Below are 25318 nucleotides of genomic sequence, written 5' to 3' on the forward strand. Positions count from 1 at the left end.
GGCAAATGCACCATGAATCCAATGATATACCTGAGATACGTCAATTATATTTTCATCCTCTGGACGGACGACCTACACTCCCTCATAGATTTCCACCGCGTCTTCTATGACCGCCCACCCATCCATTAAACTCTCACTGGAACACTTCCACAGTAGCGCAACTTCCTGGACACCATGATCAGCTCCAACAATGGAACCTTACAGACAACTATATACAAGAAACCCATGGATCACCACACCTACCTTCCCAGATCCAGTAACCACCCCAAATGCAGCAAGAAATCTGTTAACTATAGCCAAGCACTCGGATAACACAGAATATACTCTGAGGAGAAAGTCCGGGATATATCCCGTAACACACTTAAAACCACCTTCGCCTAACAAGGACTCTCTACCAGAGAAGTAGATCGCATCATGGAACGGGCCACCCAAATACCCTGGGAGAACCTGCTTCAATACAGAAATAAACCGCCTCTGACCACACACCTCTAGTTAACACCTACTACCCCACACTGGAACCCATATAGGGTAGCATCAAACATCTATAACCCATGCTTGATGAGAACCCCCTCTTCTGGCTTTCAGACAACTCTCCTCCCCCAGGCAATTTCAAGGTCATTATCAGAAGCAAGTTCCTTACAGGCCAGGACACACCATCTCAGAGCAGCACCTGGGTTGACCAGCTATCCCGATGTTAGGGGCACAACCTGGAACTGTTGCATCACTGTGCTTCCTTAACTCTCCAGCCTCTCTCAGTGCTATGCCAGTGATGAGCAGCAAACCCCTAGAGGCGCTGCGATCACTCAGCCATCAGCATGTGGAGCCCCACACCAGCTAAATTGCATGAATACTCCTTGAGTTACTCATGAATCATACAGAGAGAGGCACCAGCTAATCCCCCCCAAATTCCAGCCTTGCACCCCAGAAATATATCGTCTTATGCTGCTCAAGACTCCCTTGGACAGTGCAAGCTCATTAGTTAGTTCGCCACTTCTTCAAAGGAATGTGGACATGCAATCTTCAGCACACCATTTTATGAGCCATAAAACAGATTAATTAACTACAGAAAGATAGATTTTAAGTGACTATAAATAGCAGGCATAGAGATCAAAGTTGGTTACCTAAGAAATACAAATAAATTTGCAGTCTAAACACTAACTTTAGCACACTAATTAATATTTGAATTAAGCAGTGTCTCACCCTAACAGACGTTACAGGCAGTTCACAGTTCCTAATACACAGACTGAACTTCCTTCCAGCCTGGAACCAATCTCCCCAGTTCAAAGTCTTTGTCTTCCAGATGCTCTTCCAGGTGTTGAGATGTGCGTGTGTGTGGGGGGGGCGGGGGAGGCTAAGTGATGATGTCACTGTCCCTCTTTTATACTTTCTTCCAGCTGCTAGAAAGATCCTTGCTGTGATGTGGGTTAGGCTGCCCTCATGGCGTATGTGCTGTCTCTGAGAGGCCTCTGGGAGAGTGGGTTATTCTTGATGGGCCATCACCACCTGTCTCGCCAGTGATAGCTACTCCTTTGTCCCTACTGAAAGGCCAGCTGGGGGCATCTTCCAACCTCACAACATATTTCAGTAACACATACAGCAATACTTCATAACATCACATACAATGATGGCACATACAAATCAATAGGATATTAAGGTTCAACAGGTCAAGACTTTTAAAATAATACCTCACAAGGCATACTTTGTACCAAATATATCCTGATCGTGTCACAGTGGGGTTCCAGAATGCTACTTTGAGCTACAGATTGCCCCCGTCCCGCTTTTTCACACTTGCAGTCTGGTCACCCTAGCAGCACCAGGCCCTGCCAGAACAACAGATGCAAAATGTGTAGATATCTCCACTGCTACGATGATTAGCACCCCCCACAACGCACCTGTCAAAACCTATTAGTCCTACATATACCTAATCACAAGATGTGATGTACTTCACTCAGTGCACTAAATACCCCCAAAACAATTATGTGGGTGAAACCAATCACCGCGCTCTCAGATGAACTATCACAGAAAAATGATAAAAAACAAGAACACCATCTCACCTGTGGGTGAACACTTTACTCACAAAGCAATCACTCTGTATCTGACCTCTCAGTCCTCATCCTCAAAGGAAACCTGCACAACACATTCAAAAGATGAGCCTGGAAGCTTAAATGCATAACTTTACTAGATGCTAAAAATCATGGACTGAATAAGACCACTGGATTTATAGCTTATTACAACAATCTGGAACTTTACCCCCTGCCCACCTGCCTTTTTTTCTTTTTTCCCTTTTCCCCCTATGACTAGAGAGGTGTTAGCGGCCTCTTCACTTTGAATGGTCCCTTGAAATATGTGTGAACAACTTATGCTAAACAATCTGACCCACCTTGTATTTTGCTGTGACACTCTGAGTACATTTCCCAGACCTGCAGAAGAGCTCTGTTTAAGCTCATACGCTTGTCTTTCTCACCAAGAGAAGTTGGTCGCCCACCTTGTCTCTCTAATATCCTGGAACTGTAATAACATTGTCTATAACTTTAGATGCTCAGTTGTGAAGATGTTGGTGTGAGGGTCTGTGCTTTAGTTTGCCCATCCATAAAATGTAGCTAATATTTATTCCACCGGGATGCAGATGATTAATGAATTAATGTGTGTAGTAAAGTCCTAAGAGGATGTCAAGTGCTAAAGAAATGCTTATTATTAGGGTTTAAAACTCATTTGTCATCATGGTGCTACATAACAGATAATTTCACAGTGTATGTTAACATTTAGTAAATCAGTACTGTGCTATGCCAGAGATTTTGAAGACATGAATGATTGTCAGCAATCACCAAAGGGATTACCGTGAGACAAACTGAAGTTTTTTCCCACATGCACCCAATAAATGTTGTCCTAATCTCCTCCAAAGGAGTTGCAAAACATGGAGAAATGGTTCTCCGTAATTAAGAGAGGGAAAATTGGCCTGAGATGGAGCTCATATAGAAGATTAACTGAATTTCATCTTACTATACAACAAGATGAAATTCAGTAAAAACAAGTGCAAAGTACTACACTTGGGAAGGAAAAATCAAATGCATCATTTAACAATGGCAAATAACTGGCTGGGTGGTAGTACTGCTGAAAAGGATCTGGGAGTTAGTGGATCACAATTTGAATATGAGTCAACAATGGGGTGCAGTTGTGAAAAAGATTAGTATCATTCTGGGATGTATTAACAAGAGTGTCATACGTAAGAGACAGGAGGTAATTGTCCCACTGTGTTTCGGCACTGATGAGGCCTCAGCTGGAGTACTGTGTCCAATTCTGAGCACCACATTTCAGGAAGGATGTGGACAAGTTGGAGAGATTCCAGAGGAGAGCCACAAAAATGATCAAAGGTTTAGAAAATCTGACCTACAAGGAAAGGTTAAAAAAAACTTGGCATGTTTAGTCTTGAGAAAATAAGACTGAGGGGGAACCTGATAAGTCTTCACACGTGTTTAATGCCTGTTACAAAGAGAATGTTGATCACTTGTTCTTCATGTCCGCTGAAGGTAGGACAAGAAGTAATAGCCTTAAACTGCAGCAAGGGAGACTTAGGTTAGATATTAGGGAAGTCTTTCTAACTGTGAGGGTAGTTAACTTCTGAAATAGGCTTCAAAGAAAGGTGGTGGAATCCCCATCACTGGAGGTTTTTGAAATCAGGTTGGACCAAACACTAGTCAGGGATGGTCTAGGTTGACTTGATGACCTCTTGAAGTCCCTTCCAGTCCTACATTTCTATGATTCTGACATCATCACTAGGATGATGATTAAAAAAGCTTTTAAATACTAGTAGAGGAAACAGACCTGGAAGTATTTTGCATTAGTGAACTTGGATAATCTCTGAGAATGTTTCCCTCCTGCATTGTATGTTGTTGTGTTTCTTGTAGGAATCTGTCATGGAATAACAGCTGTGATCTGTTCAACGGTTGGTATGAGTGGCTCACTAGAGCACCAGCCATGTGAATTTTAACCCTCTTTGGCTTGTGCAACAGATTCAGAAAAGGATATATCTAGGGAAAGCTTTGCAGTGCACTTTTTAGCATCAAGAGAGGACTCTAATACATTTGATGTTGATTAGTTTTTCTCTATCTTTACTCTTACATGCATAATAATACATAACATTTGTTCTTCAAGTATATACCCCTATGGGTGCTCCACATTCTGTATGTGCGTGCTCATATGCCTTCTCTCAAAGATTTTTTTCTCTGAGCAGTGTCTGTGGGTCTGCGCCTGTGCCCTGCACATCCTCGTGCTCCGGACGGCGGGTATATAGGGAGGGCCAGATCCACCACTGCTCCAGTTCCTTTTCAGCTGCCTGAGGTTGGAGACAGAATATTGTGGTGTCCGCTACTTACCTGCATAATTTGTACCTTTTTTGTTTTTTATCCCCTTATTTTACTTTTTTTTAACCTTGATTTTTATTTTAGTTCTCTCCCTTAGCACAAGTTTTCAATTTTCTTTGTGCTCTCACCTGTCCCCTTGGTTGGCCATGGCTAGGGCTCCCAGCCTGGGCCTTTCTTCAGTTGCGGTTTATTCCTTGTCTGACTATGCTCCAAACCCCAGGCTTCAAACCCTGCCAGACCTGCCACAGCTATTTCCCCTCAGCAACAGGCGTTCCAGCTGCCTTGGAGAGTCCCACGTCCTGTCTAAGTGCAAGGTCTGCATCAGGTTTAAAGGCAGATCTTGCAAGTGGAGATAAGGCAGACTAAAGCTCCATTTTGGTGGGTGATCTCTGAGGCCTGCAAGGTAGATTCTCCCCTCTACGTCTGCCGCCGCCTCTTTGACTTGTGCTGCTGCTCCAGGGAGCAAAGAGCAGGAGACATCTTCAAAGGCCTCCAAACACTCCAAGAAGCAGTGATCCCAGTCCCTTGATTGGGGCTTGAAGCACTGTGAGAGGTCTCCCCAAAGATCATGGTCTAAGAGACTTTGCATCCCGCTCCAGGTGCCGCTGAGGCTCCTGCTTTGTTTGGCACTGAAGGCTCAGTACTGCCGAAGAGATCTAAGTCTCTCAGCAAACAGACCCACTCAACCCCATTCTCTGTACCTTCGGAGCCCTCCCGATGCAGGGACTCAAAGAAACTACCGACCCGACTTCAGCACCCTCTGAGGGCCATGGGAGTGTGCACGCCCGGTCATCCACACTGATGCAAGTACCGCTTGACCCTCGTCAGCTGAAGGAGTACTGCCCCAGATCACCTTCTTTCCCACAGGGACCTCTGCATGACACCCTTAGCTTCCCCATTGGACACAAGGGATTACACATCTTCTGAACTGAACATCTCTGGCCAGGATTCAGCCACCTTTTCCTTCTCTCCCCTCCTCCATCCCCTGAGTGTACCCTGAGGAGGATACTCTGGGATCTGGCCATCACGCTCCCCGCCAATCTTGGCAGGAGCACCCATAGACTCATAGACTCATAGACTTTAAGGTCAGAAGGGACCATTATGATCATCTGGTCTGACCCCCTGCATGATGCAGGCCACAAAGCCGTCCCAACCCTTTCCCTTGACTCTGCTCTTGAAGTCCCCAAATCCTGTGGCTTAGAGACTTCAATTGGTAGAGAATCCTCTAGCTAGCGATCCCTGCCCCATGCTGCGGAGGAAGGCGAAAAACCTCCAGGGCCTCTGCCAATCTACCCTGGAGGAAAATTCCTTCCCGACCCCAAATATGGCGATCAGTAAAACCCCGAGCATGTAGGCAAAAGTCTCCAGCCTGACCCTCGTTAGCCATTATACTATTTACCTGCCATGGCACGGTATTCCTTTGACTAAAATCATGTTTTTCCATTAAACCATTCCCTCCATAAACTTATCTAGCTTAATCTTAAAACCAGACAGGTCCTTCGCCCCCACCGTTTCCCTCGGAAGGCTGTTCCAATATTTCACCCCTCTGACGGTCAGAAACCTTCGTCTAATTTCAAGCCTAAAATTTCCCCACCCCTGAGGTCCTACTCACTTTCCACATGCCCTGCCACACTTGGCATTCTTGGAAGCCTTAGGCTTCCTACAGCAACCAGTTTTGCAGGGTGCCTTCCCATAGAAAGGCATGCCAAAAGGAGCAGCCCTTTGGACTCTGGGAGCACCACCTCCGCGGAAGGCTTTGTGGAACACCAAGAGTGAAGAGTCAAGGAGGAAACTCCCTCTTCCGACAAATTCTCGTCGTCTTCTGACGAAGCAGTCATGCCCCTTCCGCCATCCTATGCAGCTGACTGTAAAGTTTTTCAGGACTTGATGAAGAGGGCAGTCAAGACTTTACAGCTCCCGCTGGAGCAGGTGCAGGAATCCTGACATTCCCTGATGGATATCCTCCATGCTACATCACAAGACAAGATAGCACTGCCTATTGATAAGGCTATGATTTTTGCCCTGGATATTTTTAGTAAAAGTCATGGACAGGTCACGGGCAATGAACAAAGATTCACAGAAGCCGTGACCTGTCCCTGACTTTTAGTAAAAACATCCCTTACAAAATGGGGAGGGAGGAAGGTCCAGCACCCTTCCTGCGCCCCCCCCCCCCCCCCAATCTCCCCGCCCGCTGCCTGCAGCGACTGGGAGCTGGGGGGTTCCCCTGCTGCCGGTGGTGGCTGGACTGCTGCAGGGCACCCAATGCCACAGAGATTGTGGAAAGTCAGGGAATCCGTGACCTCCATGACATACTTGTAGCCCTACCTATTGACGATGCACTGTTGTCACCAACCCATAACATCTGGCAGGCACCTGCCACCATTCTGCCGACGTGCAAGACGGCTGGCAAAAAATACCGTCATCCAGCCAAGGGCTCTGAATATCTTTTGTTCTCTTCCCACCCCCAACTCCTTGGTGGTCAGTGTGGTCAACGAGAAGAACAGGCAGCACCTGCAGAGAGCTACTTCTCAGCAGCATTACAATTTAGGGTAGCAAAATTATCATGCCCTGCTGGCAAAATATGATGACAGCATCTACTCTAAGTTCTTTCAACTTATTGACCATCTGCCACAGGATCAAAGGGACCAATTTGATGCCTTTACAAATGGCTCTCAGTAGCTGCTGCTCACCTCTGTCAGATGGGAATAGTCGTCTTCCCCTACTTGGACAGCTGGCTTCTCAAGGGCAGCTTCTTCTCTGAAGTCAGGTCACACACCAACAAGTCTCTAACTCTGTTTCTTTCCCTGGGCCTTCACCTCAGTGCAGAGAGGTCCAACCTAATACCCGCTCAGCATATAGACTTAAGGGGGAAGGGATAGCTCAGTGGTTTGAGCATTGGCCTGCTAAACCCAGGGTTGTGAGCTCAATCCTTGAGGAGGCCATTTAGGGATCTGGGGCAAAAAAATTGATCCTGCTAGTGAAGGCAGGGGGCTGGACTTGATGTCCTTTCAAGGTCCCTTCCAGTTCTATGAGATAGGATATCTCCATGTATTTTTAATCAGGGCCATGCTGGACTCAGTAACCAATAGGGAATACCTAACCACAGACAGGTGCGACACCAGGTCCAGCCTCATATTCGTGATACAATAGAGCCCTCAGACCACCGAGAGGTCTTGCCTACAACTCTTAGGCCATACTGTGGCCTGCACATTTATGATGCCCCAGCAAGGCTCCACTCCAGATGCATTCAAACCTGTCGCAGCACCTTTGACACACCAAATAGACATAGCTTGTCCAAATGAGCATTCATTCCCCACGGGGTCCTTGACACACTTGATCGGTTGAAGGACCCCCCCAGGGTATGTGTTGGGAACACCTGCAGAAGTTTATAGCACAGGGCAAGTGGACCATCAAGAATTGTTGCTTCACATTAACGTCCTCAAGCTACGGGTAGTCTACAATGCGTGCCATCATGTCCTACCCAAGATTAAGGGTCACTCCAGGAGAATTATGACACACAACAGGGCAACATTGTAGTATGACAGCTACCAAGGAGGAGCAAAATCTTCTCCTAGATTGAGAAGTGTTAAAGAGCTACAGTAGACTTCAGTATTACAGTGATGGGTACTATAACATAACCTATGTTTAATAAATAGTTCTGGTGAGTGTATAATCACTAAACTTATTAGTATCCTAAAAGCCCCTGCTGTTAAGGGCAGTACACATGGCCCTCTATGTCTACTCCAGTCTGCTGCCACTACTATACCTTTTCCAAATTCTGGGAACCTCTTTAAACCACCTCCAGGACTCTGCTTCCTGTTGACCTTCCCTCCACCCCAAATAAATAAAAACAGGTAGCAGTCATGACTGGTGGTACTTATTCTCTTGTGAATCCACCGGTTGGAGATGTCACTGATGGATCTGGCATCTACATTTAAGCTTTTTACATGATGGTATGGTTGAAACACACCTGAGTTAATCATCTCCTTGCATTGCACAACAAAACATTACCCATGGCAGTTTTGGTTCAGGTGTGCCATATTCTTAGTAGCAGTTTTAAAAGGTCGTACCCAAGTGCTAGGCTGTTTCAGCCATCGTCAGCAGATATATTTTCCCCCCTGGAAGATCCATAGTAAATTTGACATCTTAGATTAATTGGAAAAAAAAAAAGACATTGTAGAGTTCTCTGGTGATGACTAGAAAGTTTCCTGTTTCTGGCATACTTTGCTATTTGATAATCTAAAGTTTGTATTTTAAGTGTCAACTTTGAGCAGGCTGTTGTTTATGGTGTATTGATTCATCTACTTTGGTGTGTATTGGGTACAGTTTTACATGGAGGTTCCAGTGCACAGTATTCAGCTACTGCATATGATTAGAAAAGCTTTTAAACATCCCTTGCCTTGTCATTTTTACAGGGAAGGAAACCATCCGAGGATAGCAATGCAAAGTTAATTCTTTTGTCTGTTTTTGCACTAATCTTTACTGTTTTCTTTTTCTTTCTCTCCTTTCTGCTTTCTGCCTATCTCTGTCTCTCTTGCTGCCTTTCTATCTTGCTGTGGGTATTGCTCAGAATATTTAGACCTTCAGTCAGAGGGTATGTATAATGGTGACATTTTCAGGGTTCCAAACATCCACCTGACAAGTCGTCTCTCCTTTTATTAAACTACTTCCTTCTGATTTCCAAGTCCTTGATGCTGGATTGGGAACAGAGCTGCTGTATTACTGAACTGGCAAATGACACTAGAAAACTCACTCTTCTACTCTCGGTTAAACGTGTGCCTAGAAGCTGTACTTTGAAATGCCTAACTAGAAATTGTGTGGAGTCCTGTGTGAAAAATACATGCAGAGGCAGCACACCTGTTAAAGAACCCTTTAAAAATAATGACAGTATTTGGATAGTTTCATGTATCTCATTGTGTCCTTGAGCTTCTGCCATTCCACCTGTTCACGAGCTCTTTCTGCAAATAGGAATAGGTTTTAATAATTTTATAAGGGAAGGGTCGGTTTACGTTCAAGTAGACTTAACAGTGAAGCCTTGTTAACTGCCCTTTGTTACTGTACACAATTCGAATGAAATCAGTTATTTCTGCTATCAGTGTAGGGGGACAGTGCTGTAGTGACGTCTCCATACTTGAGACTTCAATGAATTAACTTAGCAAAACACTTACTAGGATGTTACGAAGTATTATCAGTAAAAAACCCTAAATTACATTTGTCAAATCACAAGACATTTTGAGCTATATTATCTTTCATTTTTTTAAATTGCGTTTTTACTCATTTTCAATAATTCATCAATTCACACTGGATGTCCCAGTCATTTAGTGCAAATTAGCAAGGCTCTGCTGTAATTATTTCCTTATTAGATCAGGTGTAAAAAGAAAGCTCCAATATAAAATAAGTGATATCCTAATAATTATGTCTAATTTGAAAGAAGAGTTAAATCACTTTAGAAAATCATTTAAACTGACATAACATAATGAAACCTAGTTATCAGTCACATAGGGAGCCATCATTCTGACATACTGTAGTACTAGACATAGAAAATGCAGTCCAGTATTAAATGTACCTGAGATTCAGGCAGTTTTAAAAGTTGTGGATGAATGGTATTTAAAAATATTTTTGGACCACTTGAGCTTATTTTAACCATTTTCTAATAAATATTACCACTTTACACATCTTTGACAGTTTTCTGTCTTTCTCAAGCATTCAAAGGTTGAGCTGCATTTCCTTTGTCTCAAACTTGTGCTGTCAGGCTAGACTTCCTGGCAGGAAGTGTCAGTGAAATTGAAGTCCTTGTTGAGAGAGACACCAACACTACTCAGAATTAAGATATTTGAAATAGTGCCAGGTAAAGAATTTCTCTAAATTATATTAAAAGTGAACATGCGATCTGAAAAACGAATGTTAATGCATTGCTATGGGTGTAGAATTAAGCATATGAGCCAGGAAAACAGAAGGTTAAGGGTTCCCTCAGTGGTGGTAACTCAGCCGTGTTTCACATTTTGTATATTTATGGCATATGATTAACAGCATAAACAGTAGTAAGATTGACATTGAACAAGGAAAGCAGCAATAGTGAATTTTACGTATGTGCAATGTGGTACCTATTTTTTGTGGGAAATGACTTTTGAATTTCCACATTCTATGTGATTAATTTTTCAACTTCACCATTATCGACATAAGCTTTTGGATTGTATTTCTCTGTTATTTAAAGGGTGTAGAAGGTGTTTCACTGCTGAGTTGCCCTTAAATGATGGCTCCTTTTAAAGCTGAGACACACTAAAAAGTGGCCGATAATTTGTTGTGTATGCTTGGACTAGCATTTTTAAAAATTCATAACTTTTACATAATTTTTCTCCACACTTGGCTGGTTGGTTGGTTTGTTTTTTTTACCTTTCCTTGGTGACAACTAAAATGTTGCCGAGTTTGCAGTCTATAGCATTAGATGTTTTCAAGTTAGGGACTAATGTTGTTTTCTTTACACTCGCTGTTCTGAAAAGTGTCAGATCAGTTTAGATTTAGCGTCTCCCCCATCCAGAAAAAATTCAACGCTGCGCTGAGGCTAAGCATGAAAATTTCATCCCCAAAGGGTTTGTTTTAATGAGCAACAGAAAAAGTGGGTTTAGAACGGAGGCTGGAATTTAGTCTAAACTATGCTGTTTGCTAGCTATGAAAACTATTTTTTCTGATCTCTATATAATACTCATTCTTAGTTAGTAAATGCCTGGGGTACAGTGGCTATGTATCATAAGTAAGCACTGCACTAGTTTTTTTAAGTCTGAAGTAAAAAGGAGCTGATGCCAACAAATTCCAAATTTTGGATACATTAAGGAGCTCCTGTAGAACAGGAAGTCTCTTCTTTTGTGTTCAATGATAGCTTAGTTCTAGGGTGAAACTGTTTAGCTTACATACTTATTAGCAGCAGTGAAAACCTTAAATTCCTGCTTCTGAAATAGCTCTGAAATAACAGCTGGAAATGGTTGTTCCCATTGCTTTGGGCATGAACTCCGACATGGAGCTGGCATTCTCTCCATTGCATGAAGGATCCAGAAAGGAATGTGTCTTTGATGGCACTTGTACAGTATAACCAAACAGTTGGCACCAGGCTATCTCACAATTTTCTTTTTGCTGTTGTTGACCAAGGAATTTGGTGTAGCATCCACTTACATGCAGCAGAGAAAATAACCCTCCAGTTTCCCAGACTGAATGGAGTTATATTGTCACAGTGGATGTTTTGAGCTCTCCCATTTTGGGATACATTTTTCTCTTCTGTGCCTGCTGATTCTTCATCCTGCATGACCTGTGGACTTCTCATTTTTTCCGAGAAAGCATGAAAAAAATAAGCAGAAGAGTCAGTTGTCTTGTTAGCATTTAGTTATGCCCTTAGCATGGCACGTTTGCTGGAATGCATTAAATGGATTATTCAGAAGCTAAGCATGCTGTGGAAAATTAGGCATGTAACATATCTCCATCTTTTCTATAGAAATTGGTTAAATATCAATTTACAGGTATTTAAAAAGCAAAAAAACCAAAGGCATGGTGACCAAACTGCAGTCTCACATTTCACTGTAAAAAATGATGATTTGTAATCAAAGATGGAAGTTTAGTGCAATTAATTATCATAGACTGGATCTTCTGTGCTGGCTTTTACAACATAAAATGGCATTATGTAATTTGGGAACTATTCATTGAGCCCTCCTATTTTCTGTGACCTTGTTTAATTACTAGCCAGCAGATCGTTTCAACAGCCTGTTGAGAAGTATGTAATTTAGCATGATTGCCATCGCATCCCCTTTTGGTTTGATCCTTGGTTGACTGTTGCAGAATTTGGCTTTAAATGGCTTCTTTATGGGCTCAGCATGGGGCTTGTGTTGTTTAGGTATGCCGTTTATACTAGTTTTGTGTATCCATTTGTAGTGTCACCATCCTTCCTAGTCTGTCCTTACAATGTTTTGATGTCTATGATACTTATTAATTGTTTACCAAAGAGAGACTAGAGGATAACTAGAGTGTATCCCCGGAGCCACAATAGTAAGCCTCAGAGGTGGGTAGAATTGGATTCTAAGGTTGCTTTATTTAGTATCAAATCCATATTTTCCTGAAATACTTTAAGCCCTTGGATCATTGACCATTTCAGACTGACTTCTTTACAGGTCTTTGACAACGAGATACATTTTATCAACGGGCTCATCATCATCATCATCAGAAGCTACGTTAGGTGCTGTAGTTTGTGGATTCTCTGCCTGGTAGTATGAATGAGAGTCCATCTGGCATGTCTGAATTCCCAGTGAAACCATGGGAATTAATGTTGTTTTGCTAGACTTGGTGCTTCTCAATAAGTAGGTCAGTGGAAGGATGAGATGGGCAAGGCTGTTTGATTGGAGTGATCTTCATGCAGGTTAGATTTACTTGTTGAGTTTACATAGTCGAACTGGTTGGCAGGGAGGAATAGAAACAAGGTATAGCAGCAATAAAATATTTTACAGTAATCTGTGGGAAAGACATTTTGGAAATAAAAAGATAAATATTTCCTATGCACAGAAGTATCGCAGTAAAGCTGCCAAACAGAGCTTGCTTTCTTTATTAGCTGGATAGCCTACTGCTGCATTTTAACAATATATCATTTTCATTACAGGATGCTTTTATGAGACTTACAGTAACTGCAAAATGAGAACTAATCTTTTATTCTTGTTCACTGCTGAGGAAGAAATAACGCTTTCAGAACACACAGTTGTATTATCAGGTTGAGGAAGCCACATGCTGCAGGAATGCTGCGTTACAGCAGACGAGAAGCTGGATATGAGTCAACAGTGTGCCCTTGTTGCCAAGAAGGCTAACGGCATTTTGGGCTGTATAAGTAGGGGCATTTCCAGCAGATAGAGGGACGTGATCATTCCCCTCTATTCGACATTGGTGAGGCTTCATCTGGAGTACTGTGTCCAGTTTTGGGCCCCACACTACAAGAAGGATGTGGAAAAATTGGAAAGAGTCCAGTGGAAGGCAACAAAAATGATTAGGGGGCTGGAGCACATGACTTATGAGTAGAGGCTGAGGGAACTGGGATTGTTTAGTCTGCAGAAGAGAAGAGTGAGGGGGGATTTGATAGCTGTTTTCAGCTACCTGAAAGGGGGTTCCAAAGAGGATGGATCTAGACTGTTCTCAGTGGTAGCAGATGACAGAACAAGGAGTAATGGTCTCATGTTGCAGTGGAGGAGGTTTAGGTTGGATATTAGGAAAAACTTTTTCACTAGGAGGGTGGTGAAACACTGGAATGGGTTACCTAGGGAGGTTTTTAAGGTCAGGCTTGACAAAGCCCTGGCTGGGATGATTTAGTTGGTGTTGGTCCTGCTTTGAGCAGGGGGTTGGACTAGATGACTCCTGAGGTCCCTTCCAACCCTGATATGCTATGATTCTATGACTAGAGAAAAGAAAGCTAAACTTCTGGCTCCAATCAGTGTCAAAGACACCTCACTGAAAATAATTTTATATGATGTATATTATTCCCTATATAGGTACGTACAGTAAAAGATGAGAACTCAATAGAAGGTGTGCACTAGATCTTCCCCTGAGAAACAAGTTTGAGGAAGTTCTTTGGCCTGTGTTGTATAGAAGGTTGGACTAGGTGATCACAATGGTACCTTCTAGCCTGGGACTCTATGAATCTGTTTGAAATTGTTCACCAGAGAGAGAGAGAGAGAACGGGATTATCAGTAGAGGCAGTGTCTCATACAGCTTCTCGAAAGGCAAATCTCTGAGAGGAATTGCTCTGAGAACAAGGTGACGAAGACACATTTCCAGTTTGGGAGCTTCCTAACAAATTCTCCAAAGGCGGCTAGGAGCCAGTGTACCTTGTCTCAAACCCCTCACATAACATGTGCATGTAATCAATGCACGTCTTGAAAAGTTATTTAAAACCTGCTTGAAACCAGGGTAAGCTCAAAAACATGATTTTCCTTGTCTATTCTAGGGGTTTGCACTGATGGCTTGCAATTGGGGCTAATTCCAAGTGTAGACAGGGTTTATCTTTTCTTTTTTTAAATCCCATGACTTCAGTTTTTTAGGTAGCTAAACAGGGAACTTAGGAGCCTAACATGAGGCACCCTGATTATGAAATATTAGGCTTAATTTCTGCTGTTTTCCCATCTGTAAAAAAAGGGATGGGGGCTTAATTTATTGTTTTCAGAATGCCTTAAGATTCCTAGATGAAATGTGCTAAATAAGTGCCAATTATTTATTTTTCACATATATCAATCCACTTCTCTTAGATCTGAATTCTGATCTTTGCTGGAAATGGTAAACCTAAAAAAGTGTTTTTTACAAGCTGTGAGGTGCGGTGCATCCGTCAGTCTATCTGATCTGTCTCTTTGAAACTTCAACCAGTGGCATTTTGGAAGCTGCCTAACTCTAACATACAAGAGATACCTAACAAACGATGACATCTTTTGGAAGAAGTTCTGTTGCAAGTAATTCCTCTTTCTCTGAAGAGACCATTGTTATTTTAATAATTATTGTATTGTGCCTGCCCTGAGGAACTTATAGTCTAAAAAGACAATGACAACATGTAAGTTAGAAAAAACATTAGTTGAACAAGAAAAGCAGACCACAGTGGTATAACAGATTTTTTAAAAAGCGGGGAGGGGCATTTCACTGGGTGACAAATTAACACTGACAAGCTTCGTGGCAGATCTCCACTCTTGAGTACATGCTCCTACAAGTAACTGAGGCAGAAAACTCCCCAGACTCAAAGTTTTAAAGTTGGTTCTGGCAGGAGGCATCTCCTGCCAGCACCCCAGAGGCTCCAACCACCAGCTCCTGTCTGAGAGGAGTCAGCGTAGGCCTTAGTCCATCCCGTGCTTTGCTGCATATTGGGCTACCCACATTTGCCATCCTTGCCTGTCAACTGCCCTTCTCTCCAAATCTTCCCATTTCTTGTTAAGGTGCTTGATGTCATTCAGAACTGTTCGTTTCCATGTTACTAGCGGTCTTCCTCTCTTTCTTCTTCCGTTTTCTGGCTTCCATTCAAGGGCAGTATTTGGTATGTATTCCTTTTCCATTCTCAGCACATGTCCCAACTAGTGATGTCTTCTTTTGTAGATTATTTGTGAGAGGGTGCCTTGTTCAGTGATTTTTCTGACTTCTTTTGACTTCCTATCTCTATATGTTATTCCCAATATTCTTCTCAGACATTTGTGATGAAATGCATCCAGCTTTTGCGTCTCTTTCTTGGTAAGTTGCCATGTCTCACTACTATATGTTGTGATGGCGATAATAATTGCTTTTTACATGTTCAGTTTTGTCTTGAGGGAGGTGTTTTTGAATTGCCAGATGTTTGAGTCTTCCAAATGCAGCGTTTGCCTTCCTGATACTACTTATTTCCTCGGAACTAGTACCATCTTGGCTGATGGTACTTTCAAGATACATAAAATTGTCCACCTTCTCCAGTTTCTCTTCTTCAATTTTGATTTCTGTCCCTATAAACCCCATTAACATGACTTTACGTTTCTTTGCATTGTATCTCAAACCTATCTTCTCCATTACTTTTTATTTGGTTTGTGCATTTTTGTAGTCCATTGGCATCTTCGTAGATAAGAACGATGTCGTCAGCAAAGTCTAGATCAAATAGCCTTGAATTGTTCCATTTTAAGCCATATGTATCACTGTCGTATTGTTTTAGACAGTGTCGGAGCTTCCCTTTATTTGTTGTACGTAGCTACTTCAGGCTTCATGGCTACCAGCTCACGTGGACACCTCATCAGCACTAACGATATCACAGAGTACACTTTTTCCAGACTCCGGCACTTCAATCATTGCATTATTCCACCATCCCAAAAACGATTTGTTAGACGACTTGGAACTCCAACCCTCATAACCGCCCACTTCTTCAAAGCATTGCAGCTTGATCAGCAGACAGTGATGCATGTGTCACTTAGCACATTGAAACTCTGACCTCTTGGGCTACAGCTCTGTTCGAGGGGATTGGTTTTTCCTTGTTTTCAGCATTTGTACAGGTGAACATTTTGACTTTGTTCCTCCCCCCCTTCTTCCCCCAATTCCTTTTATTATATAGAGGTATGGAGAGAAGGTAGCATTCTAGGCTTCAAAATGTGTTAAGAGTGTGGTCAAACCAAGTCCTTCCTAAACAGGCATATATATCTACTGTGCCCTGTACTTTGGAATGGAGCAGGACTGGCTCCACTGTGAGATCTGTTCACGGCTATCACGGTGAGCGGTCAAGTCCTGCATGGAGAGCCTCAAAACTCTCTTGGCTTCCTCTGATGCATCTCATAAGTCAGATGAAATATTGGCTCTCTAGGCCATAGTAGCACAGTCTTTGAGTACTGAGTTGAGTGTCTCAACTAGGCATTGAGATTGTGTTTAAGGCACATTTGTCTTGGTCCAGCAAGATATAGTCATAGGTAGCTACCTACCTAAAAAATGGAGTTCAGTTGTTCCCCTATCTGGATAATTGGCTGATCAAGACCATCACTTTGGAGGAGATCCAAGCATCAGTCCATTGCTGGTATCAACTTGTTTGTATCTCTGGGGTTCAAGATTATCTGCCGAAAGTCTCAGTTTGTTCGGTAGAGACAGACAGTACAAAAGAATCCTGTGGTAGAAGGCTTAACTCAAGACATTCCTGCATCAGGACATTGTGGATCCAGCAGAGAGGATTTGCCAGGGCCAAAAGATATCCGCTATCACATGCCAACAGATGAGGCAAACTCAATCAACCCTGGAGTCTTGGAGTTGCTAAGCTCTACAGGGTGTGTCTGCACTGCAGCTGGGAGATGCAGTTCCCAGTGCTGGTGGACATTGCAGGCTATCCACCCAAATCCAAGTCTGTCTGACCTCCCCGGTCCAAACTTCGGTGGCTAACCCAACCCACTGCCTGTGTTGCAGCCGCCACACTGCTATTTCACGCAGAGCACAGGCAAGTCTGGCTGCCCATGCTGGGAATCACACCGCCCAGCTGCAATGTAGACATACCCAGAGAGGTCCACATAACATCCAGGTGGCGAGTGACCTCCAATGCACTGTGACTTGATGTCAGTTGGAAGGGGGCTTTCAAATTCTGGTGATCCAAACGGTAGTAACCACGGATGAGCTCTGGCAGGGATGAGGCATTTGTGCAGACAGATTCTGTGTACAGTATCTTCAGGACCATCGTAACTGTTGGAGAGCGCAGTCTTGATTGCCAAGAACCTTTAGAGACTAGTATACCAAAAGTTGGTCCTAATACATATGAACAATTAGGCCATAATGTTTTACATCAACAAGAAGAGGAGGATATGCTTCCTTGTGTTAGAAAGCCTTGCAAGTGTGGAAACGGATTGTCCCACAAGACATGCTTAACTGGCCACTTATCCATTGGGAAGGAAGACACAATCACAGATTGGTTGAGTCTGTTGATAGAAGACTCACGTGAGTGGCCTCAGATCAGGAGGCAGGTGATTAGATCTTTCATGAATAGGAAATATCAGAGGTTTGTTCACAGGCACTTTGAACATCAAGCTAAGAGGAGACTATACTGGGAACAGACTGCATTGTTAAGTGATGCCATCTCAGTCTACTGCTCAGACACATCTCTTCGGCAACCTCTGTCCTAACCAGGCTCATGAGATGATATTCTTAAACCTGTCCAGGATTAGGGTGGTCAGTGTTGTCATTGTGGGTGTCTGACCCTATCTGATGATGCTGAACCAGACCAATTAGTGATCGCTTGCATTGTCAGAGTGGCTGCTGAGTGTAGAAATAGAAGACTGGTGTTTGAGGCGGCATCTCTACCCTTCCTAGTTGCTTAGAATGAGGCTACTAGAAGGTTACAACTTGACAATGGTAAGGCCGCTGTGTGCTGAGACCACAGCCAATCATGCTGACCAATATTCTCTCATTGTTTCCTGGTACTCCCGTCTCTGCGTCCATCTATTGTCTCTTGTCTTATACTAAGATGGTAAGTTCTTTGGGCCAGGGAGCTTCTGTTTGTTTTGTGCTTGTATAGCACCTAACTTAGTGGGATCTTGGTTCGTAAATAGGTGCTTTGATAATATAAATAACAAATAATAACAGGCGTTAGTTTCTGATCTCATCTCATGCAAATTCTTTTTAAGATAGTATAACATTTTGCACTTACTGTATTTAGCTCCTTTCAGAGGATCTTAAAGCACCTTATAAAAGTCTATTTTTACAACTGGGGAAGTCTAAGGCAGAGAGACCGTGAATTGTCCAAGACCACAGAGAAGGCAGTGACAGAGGTAGGAATAGGACCCAAATCAGATTGCCTATCCCATGCTTTAACCACCAGACTATGGTGATATGGACACATCCTAGATTCCTCCATAAGGTGGTGACCGGATTTCTACTTAACCAGTCACTCACCCTGCTAGCTTCCCTTCCATGCCTATATGCTCATTGCAGAAAAGCCGTTCTCCAGAAGCTGCATGTCAGAAGATCCCTAAATTTTTATCTGGAGTAGACTAAAATCCTCAGGATGTCTCAGTTTTGCTTTGTTTTCACTGTTTCCAAAAGAAGCATGTGTAAGTGGCTGGCTGCCTCTCTCATGTCAATAACCTGGCAGCAGTACAGGTTTGTCGCATCAAAGCTCATTCTGTACGAAGCAAGTTTTACTCTGGCGGCAACAGGCTAACCACTGCAATATAAGTATTAAATAATGTTGTTAATTGGAGATCTGCAGTGCAGTCATACAGTGTATGTCAGCATGGTATGTTCCCCAAGCACTGTAACTTAGATTCATCCTTTAGGCTGGAGTAGAGGTCTGGTCTGTCAGTGTCACAGAATCACTGTCTCCAGTTTAGGGGCAGACAAACTCTCCTAACTCGGAGCAAACTGACTTTATTTTTAGGCTCTCTGTATTTTAAACTCCTCTTGCCTGTTTTTAGAGGTATTTTATCTCACTGTGTTAAAGTACAAAACACACCAAAATTTATAGAAATATCTTATTTCTCCACTCTGAAAAGTGTTCTTTAGTGTTAACGTCCAAGATAGATTTACCTGGCCTGCAGCTTTACTTCCTGCTGCAGGTTTTTTCATTTTCTTATGTTGTATTTTGTTTTATAGAGACATCCTTGGAACTGTTAATCTCCAAGTGTTGGGGATCTGTTCTCTTGGGAATCTTTGCAGGGGTGAGAATTACCTACCTGTAACTGTGGTCTGAAAATTACCAATCATAAGATATCCCGTCTTGTCCACCTTCCTCCCCATTGAGCTCCAGGTTCTGTACTTCTTAAATGAAACTTTTTAAAAAACACACATGGGCGTGACTTCACTCGCCAGCTGTAGGTTGGAGCAGAAGGGGTGCCCGGGTGACCATGTGAAAAGTGCTCTGCTGGAACTAACATTTAAGAACTTTGGGCTTGGGAATTTCCAGCCTTGGTTGGGTACAGGAGCACGGCCCTGAGAATAGTGATGGATAATCTCCATCCACTATTATAGGGGAGTCATTTTCTTTCATCCAGCAGTGAACTTGGCCTGCTCACGTGTGAGGTTCTCATCTGAATGCCCCTCATTTGTTGGGTCCCTTCTGCTGATGACTTAGCAGGCTGACAGTATTTGTTCTCCATTCTCCATCGCTGGACAACATGCTATTAATAGCGTTTGCATCTAGGAGAGTACGAACGCGTCTTCCTTCCAGGGAATAAGAATGTACGGAAGCTCGTTGGCTTGTTTCTGTGGCACTGATTGGAAGTGTCCTTTGTGGAAATCAGTGGTTTTATGCGTTTTTAGTGTCCTGATTTTAGGGAACATAGTCTCCAGGATAGGTAGAATGCTTTTAATTCCAGTTCAATTTTACTGTTCATTTGAATTCATTCATTACATGACTCCACTTGTGGGAATGGTGGATTTCTGTTAGGCGAGGAGGAGAATCCATTTTTCTCCATTGGAATTTAACACCCCTCAATTGCCAGTTTGACTTGAGCTTGAGTTCTCCTCACACAGTGATGCAGACTGCCTGGTTATTGACAAGCTGACCATCACCGACATGGGAACGACAAAGGTGTCCAAACCACTAAACAGCATGCCCCCGCATTCTGAGGAGCTCCACAACGCTGCAGCTGTCAGCTTGGCTGCCACAGAAAGCACAACAAAAGACAGGTGAGCGGGTCGAAGTTTTCTAACCACCGTGGGTCAGACAAAAACGGTAATTTATTCTGTACCAAACCATTGAATCCCTCCGCTTAGCACTAGCGCACAGTAGAATGCATGCTGGTCTGTCTTGGGTGCCTAGTGACCCATGAGGCTGAAAGCACAGTGTGTTAGACTATTACAATATAATGCACACATCCTGCAGTTTCTTACGGATTTTATCAAATCTTTGATGCCATGAAAAGTAAATCATAGGGCTTTGATGTTTAATATTCACTCTGCATAAGGAAATGGTCTAGTTTTTTTTAAAAAGAACCTTAAAAGCTTTAGTGATTTTTTTTTTTTTTTTTTTTAACAAATGAAAATCATGTGGGAGAAGAAATTTGGAGGATAGTTTTGGTGACTGAGACTGGGAGTCAGGGAGGTAGAGGGAAGTGCTTATTATAAAGTTGTTGGAATGTCACTTTTTACGGTTTTTATGTAGCTTGGTCCTTGGGGATTTCCAGTGATGTCATCCTCAAAGGCCCTGCTGTCATGGAGGAATTTTGCGCTGTGTTTCAGCCAGAGAGCTGTCCCTCAATAATGAGGCGCTTCCTCCACCCCCGGGGCCAGGCACCCAGCCTCTGTAGCACTTCCTGGTCCTTGCTCTCAGACTCCTGATTCCCACATGGCAGTGCTTGGCTGCAGTTAGAACACTTCTAGGTGGAGAGACGAAGCATTTTCAGAATCGTGTTAATTTTGATGCATCTTGTTGTTTGGTGTCCTTAATGCACAGGATCACAAAATGCTTTGTAGAAACAATAAATTGTAAGCAGAAGGCAAAGACGCTCTGGGACTGGAGGAGGAGAGTACCAGGCAGAAGGGTCTACCACAAGTGAGATTGGCTCTCCACCCCCAACATAAGGACATTCTTTTTAACTTCCTAACTCTTCTGTGCCCCTTCTGCCATTGTTCACCCAGCTAGCCCGTCAAGGGATCAGGGTTTTTTATAGAGAGTTGGCATTGTAATATGAGATAAGTCCTTTGATGAAAGAGAGCGAGTTGGGTGTTGGGTTAGATAGGGTGTGTGTAGGTTTGTTCGTTGTCATTTTGTTTCTTCATTTTTTATTATGCCTTTCTGCAGCCAGCCCTAGGGGTCACTGTTTGGGCATGCAGCTGCAGCCCCTCCGATGGCCACTGTCAAGCTGCTGAGAGCGTGGAATGATGCTGCCATTCCCAGGAATATGGGGGCCCAGGAAAGGGTTGTGTGGACTTGGAGTCCTAGGTCCCTGTGGTAGTTAGCGGCGGGGAGACAAGGTGATGGTGTCAGCCAAGAACAAGACATTTAATTTCTGTTTCTTTGGTTTCACCTCCTTGGGAGGCTGAGTTTTTCAGGATCCTTCGGTTCATGATGCTTAATGCTCACTTGTGAAATAGATCAACCATCTGTGATTTCATAATAGACGAACCCCCTGACTTTGCCTGTATTAACGGTCTCTGGTTGATTGATGCTGCTGGGCCAATTTTGTTACATTCTCCCCGTCTGGGTGTTTAATACATTATGAATCAAGATTGGGGGAGGAGTCAGTGGGGAGTAGGTGTGGCCATGCTCACTGCATCCATCCTGAGGCATAGGAGATGGTCTTCTCCAAAACTGCGTCTGATGACGTGTCCATTTAGTATGAAAGTCCCAGGATAGGAGTAAGATGGGACTGATTTTAGTGTACCACTTGCCCTGACTTTGCTGCCAAGTCACTTCACAAGCTAACTGAATTCCTAACTACAGTGGCATTGGAAATGCAGAGCGTGCTATGGGCAACTTCAGTCTGCATGTAGATGAAGAATCAGCTCAGGATTTCCTGGCCACCATGATGACCCTGGTCCTATCCCTGGTAGCTACTGTCTCAACTCACACATTGCTGGGATTTCAGGCTAGGCAACTGGACCTTCAGATCTGTCATAGACTGACCATTACCTCCTGTGCTTTGAGGTTGGGGCTCATCTGTCTTGTCGGGAAGGGACCTGTTTAGATGGTCTGCCCTTGAAGAGTCATGGAACTAGAAATGTTCTAGAGAGCTCTGAGGGAGAATCTTGTTCCACTGACAGACCATTCCCTCGACAGGTTGGCAGAGCGCTGTAATACTCTCCTCCCGCCCCATTCCCACCGTTGATGAGATGGCCCCTAGGTGCCCTCTTTGCTGGCTTTGTTCTTACAGGCCATGCTATGTTACAGATGATCTCTGACAAATGAGGCGAGAGGGAAGTTTTGTGCTGAGGCTGGAAAGTTGCAGCATAAAGATTTTCTTTAAGTTCTTGTGTTGTGGTTCTGTGGGAGGCAAAGAAAAATCTCAGACATCAGATTTGTTTTGGGCAATAGGTAGTCTGGTCAACCTGGACTGTCTCAGTTGTATAGCAGGTCGGAGTTCCACCAGCTGTGAGGAAGTTGTTTGCCCTTTTGTGGACACAGTAGATCAGATTAGCAATTGGCTATCTACCTCTCTGGTGGCAGAGCAGGGTCTTGAGGGAACAAGGTCCTCATCTTCTCTGAGAGTGTTTCACCCAGTGATGTTCCCTGAACTAACGGAGGTGTTGGGAGAACTTTGTCCCACAACCTGTGCTTTGGATCCACGTCCTTCCTGTCTGGTGAAGACCACTCGGGAAGTAACGGGTCGCCTTACCTGCGAAGATTGTCAACACATCTTTTAGAAACGGCAGGCTGCCGATAGCTTTGAAGAAAGCAATAGTCTGTCCTTTGCCCAAGAAGTCGTCACTTCACACTGGCAATTTGTTGTCCAGTATATCATCTTCCCTTGTGGAGAAGGTTTGTATGAGACAACTGTCCAAGTATCTGGATGCCATTGATCTCCTTGACCCTTATCAATCTGGATATAGATTTGGCTACAGCACCAAGACTTCATTAGGTCGCATTGGTTGATGATGTGCTGGCGATGAATAAAGACCAAGGCTCCATGCTGGTGGTATTTTATGCCTTCAATACAGTTAATCAAGAAGTGATACCCTGGCAGGAGCAGATGGGGCTTCACTCAGTGCCTTCATTCTTTTCTCTCTCAGATCTCAACGGGTAGTTGTGGGCAGTTGCCCCTGTCCCGAAGAGCTCTCAAGTCTGGAGTGCCATAGGGTGCCATTCTGTCACCCCTCCTGTTCAACACGTGGGTGGAGCATTTAGAAGTGTTAGAGAGGAGGCACAGGGTGCAGTGGGCTGATGACACCCAGCTACATGTCTGTCTCATCTGATTCAGTGCCTCACCCAGTGTCTACTTGAGATTGGGGCTGGCCGAGACTCTGCCCAGACAAGACTGAGGGTGAGGGTGGGTTGGCTGAAGCAGTCGGAGGAGAGGGTACAGGTAATATCAGCCTCTTTGACTGAAGGAGTGCATCCATCATTAATGAATATTGTTCACGGCTTAAGGGTGCTTTTAGACACCTCCTTCAGCTGCTGTTTGATGTATTACAGGAGAAAACCCAGCGTTCAGGTAGTTCTACTCCACTAGCACAGCCATCAGCCAATCGGATTGTAAAATATCCAGTGCATTTTATATGAGTGCACACTTGAGAACCAGGAGCATATGGCTTCTAATCCTTGTTTTGACATTTGGCCTTGGACACCTTTACTGCAAGTTCTCCATATGTAAAATGAGGCAGTCCAGTGCCATACAAGTGCTAAGTTATTAATGTTGTGGTCATGGCTATTGAAAAAACGATACGCTGGAAGGATGGCTTCAGCGTCACAGAAAAGATGACTTGTCCAGGTGAATGCTCGGATCAGTGTAAGGTTGAAAGAAGATGGGTGGGTGGCACAGCTGTCTTAGTTCTGTAATGCTTACTGTAATACTGTTTGTTTTTCTTGTAGGAAAGAGGAGGTCTTGCCATGTGCTGAAGCCACATTAAATGGCCCTGCTTGATGAAGCAAATGCAGTGGGACATGTCTGATCCAGGCCAGGCTGCTACCTGGTGATGCAATTTGTCAGTTTTTTTCATTTTAATTTTATTTTTTAATAAATGCTGCATTGATGAGCGAGCTGGCATTCAGGACCAGACACACGATTTCAACACCAACAATCTGTTCCGGAAGACACTTGTATTGTCTAAATGTAGCATTGATCAGTTAGTCATCACAGGAGTGATTCGGCCCTACCCAAGGAAGCCTTCTGCCTAATTTTAGTACCTTGTCCCCCTCCCTCTTCTTCCCTTGTTTTTGTTTTCTATTTGGGGTTCAATCCTATTTTCTTAGTGTTATTGCACACAGTATTCAGCTTCTCTTCAGAAAGGTAGCAGGTCTAACGCTGGGACTTGGACGGTGCACAATAAGTCCTGCAGTCGTGTGACCAAAGTTCCTGATGGAGCTGTCTTTGGGCAGCATTTGCACCGCTTTTGTATAGCAATAAAGCCTTATCAGAAACATTTCATAGGAGGTAAAGATAAAACAAACACTTTAAATGGGATGAGGCAGGGAGGGCTGGGGATTTTGGGGGGGGGGGGGGAGGGCGTGAAAGGGAAGACAATGACATTGTGTCCCAAGCCAGAGGCCAGATAACAAAGTTAGTGTAACACTGACCTGTCTTGAGCAGTGGGCTGTCTCTGCATTCCAGTGAGTTGCACAGTGCTCTGTTTCTGGGGCGTGACAGTTCACTGCAGGAGCTTGGAACATTTAGCAACTGGTTATTTCCGTCCACGCCATCAAAACTCAACCCTATGGATGTCGTCGTCCTACGTTGGGCTGGAGAGCGTGCAAAGACAGTAGCATGTTGTGTTTGCCATCTGAGAGGACAGTCATCCCAGGACGGCTGCCACGCAGGGACAGGAGCTGATGTGGCACAGACAGGTTATCAGGTGCTTGCTGGCTTTTTGGAGACTAA

The 25318-nt window shown here is 43.8% G+C and overlaps 1 protein-coding gene across 6 annotated transcripts in view; it reads left to right on the forward strand.

Moving 5' to 3' along the window:
• Positions 1-24863, forward strand: part of PPP6R2 (protein phosphatase 6 regulatory subunit 2) — a 148156-nt gene extending 123293 nt beyond the window's left edge. For 4 of the 6 annotated variants that reach the window (XM_065551556.1, XM_065551568.1, XM_065551564.1 and 1 more), the window contains 3 exons: positions 8932-8955; positions 20316-20471; positions 24313-24863. In XM_065551556.1, the coding sequence (XP_065407628.1) occupies positions 8932-8955; positions 20316-20471; positions 24313-24364 (232 nt within the window). In that variant the 3' untranslated portion in view covers positions 24365-24863. The remainder of the gene's footprint in view (positions 1-8931; positions 8956-20315; positions 20472-24312) is intronic. The other 2 variants (XM_065551574.1, XM_065551579.1) reach the window with 1 other exon arrangement.
• Positions 24864-25318: the final 455 nt, after the last annotated feature.

This window comes from Chrysemys picta, chromosome 1 (assembly GCF_011386835.1).
Source record: "Chrysemys picta bellii isolate R12L10 chromosome 1, ASM1138683v2, whole genome shotgun sequence".
Classification (NCBI taxonomy): domain Eukaryota; kingdom Metazoa; phylum Chordata; order Testudines; family Emydidae; genus Chrysemys; species Chrysemys picta.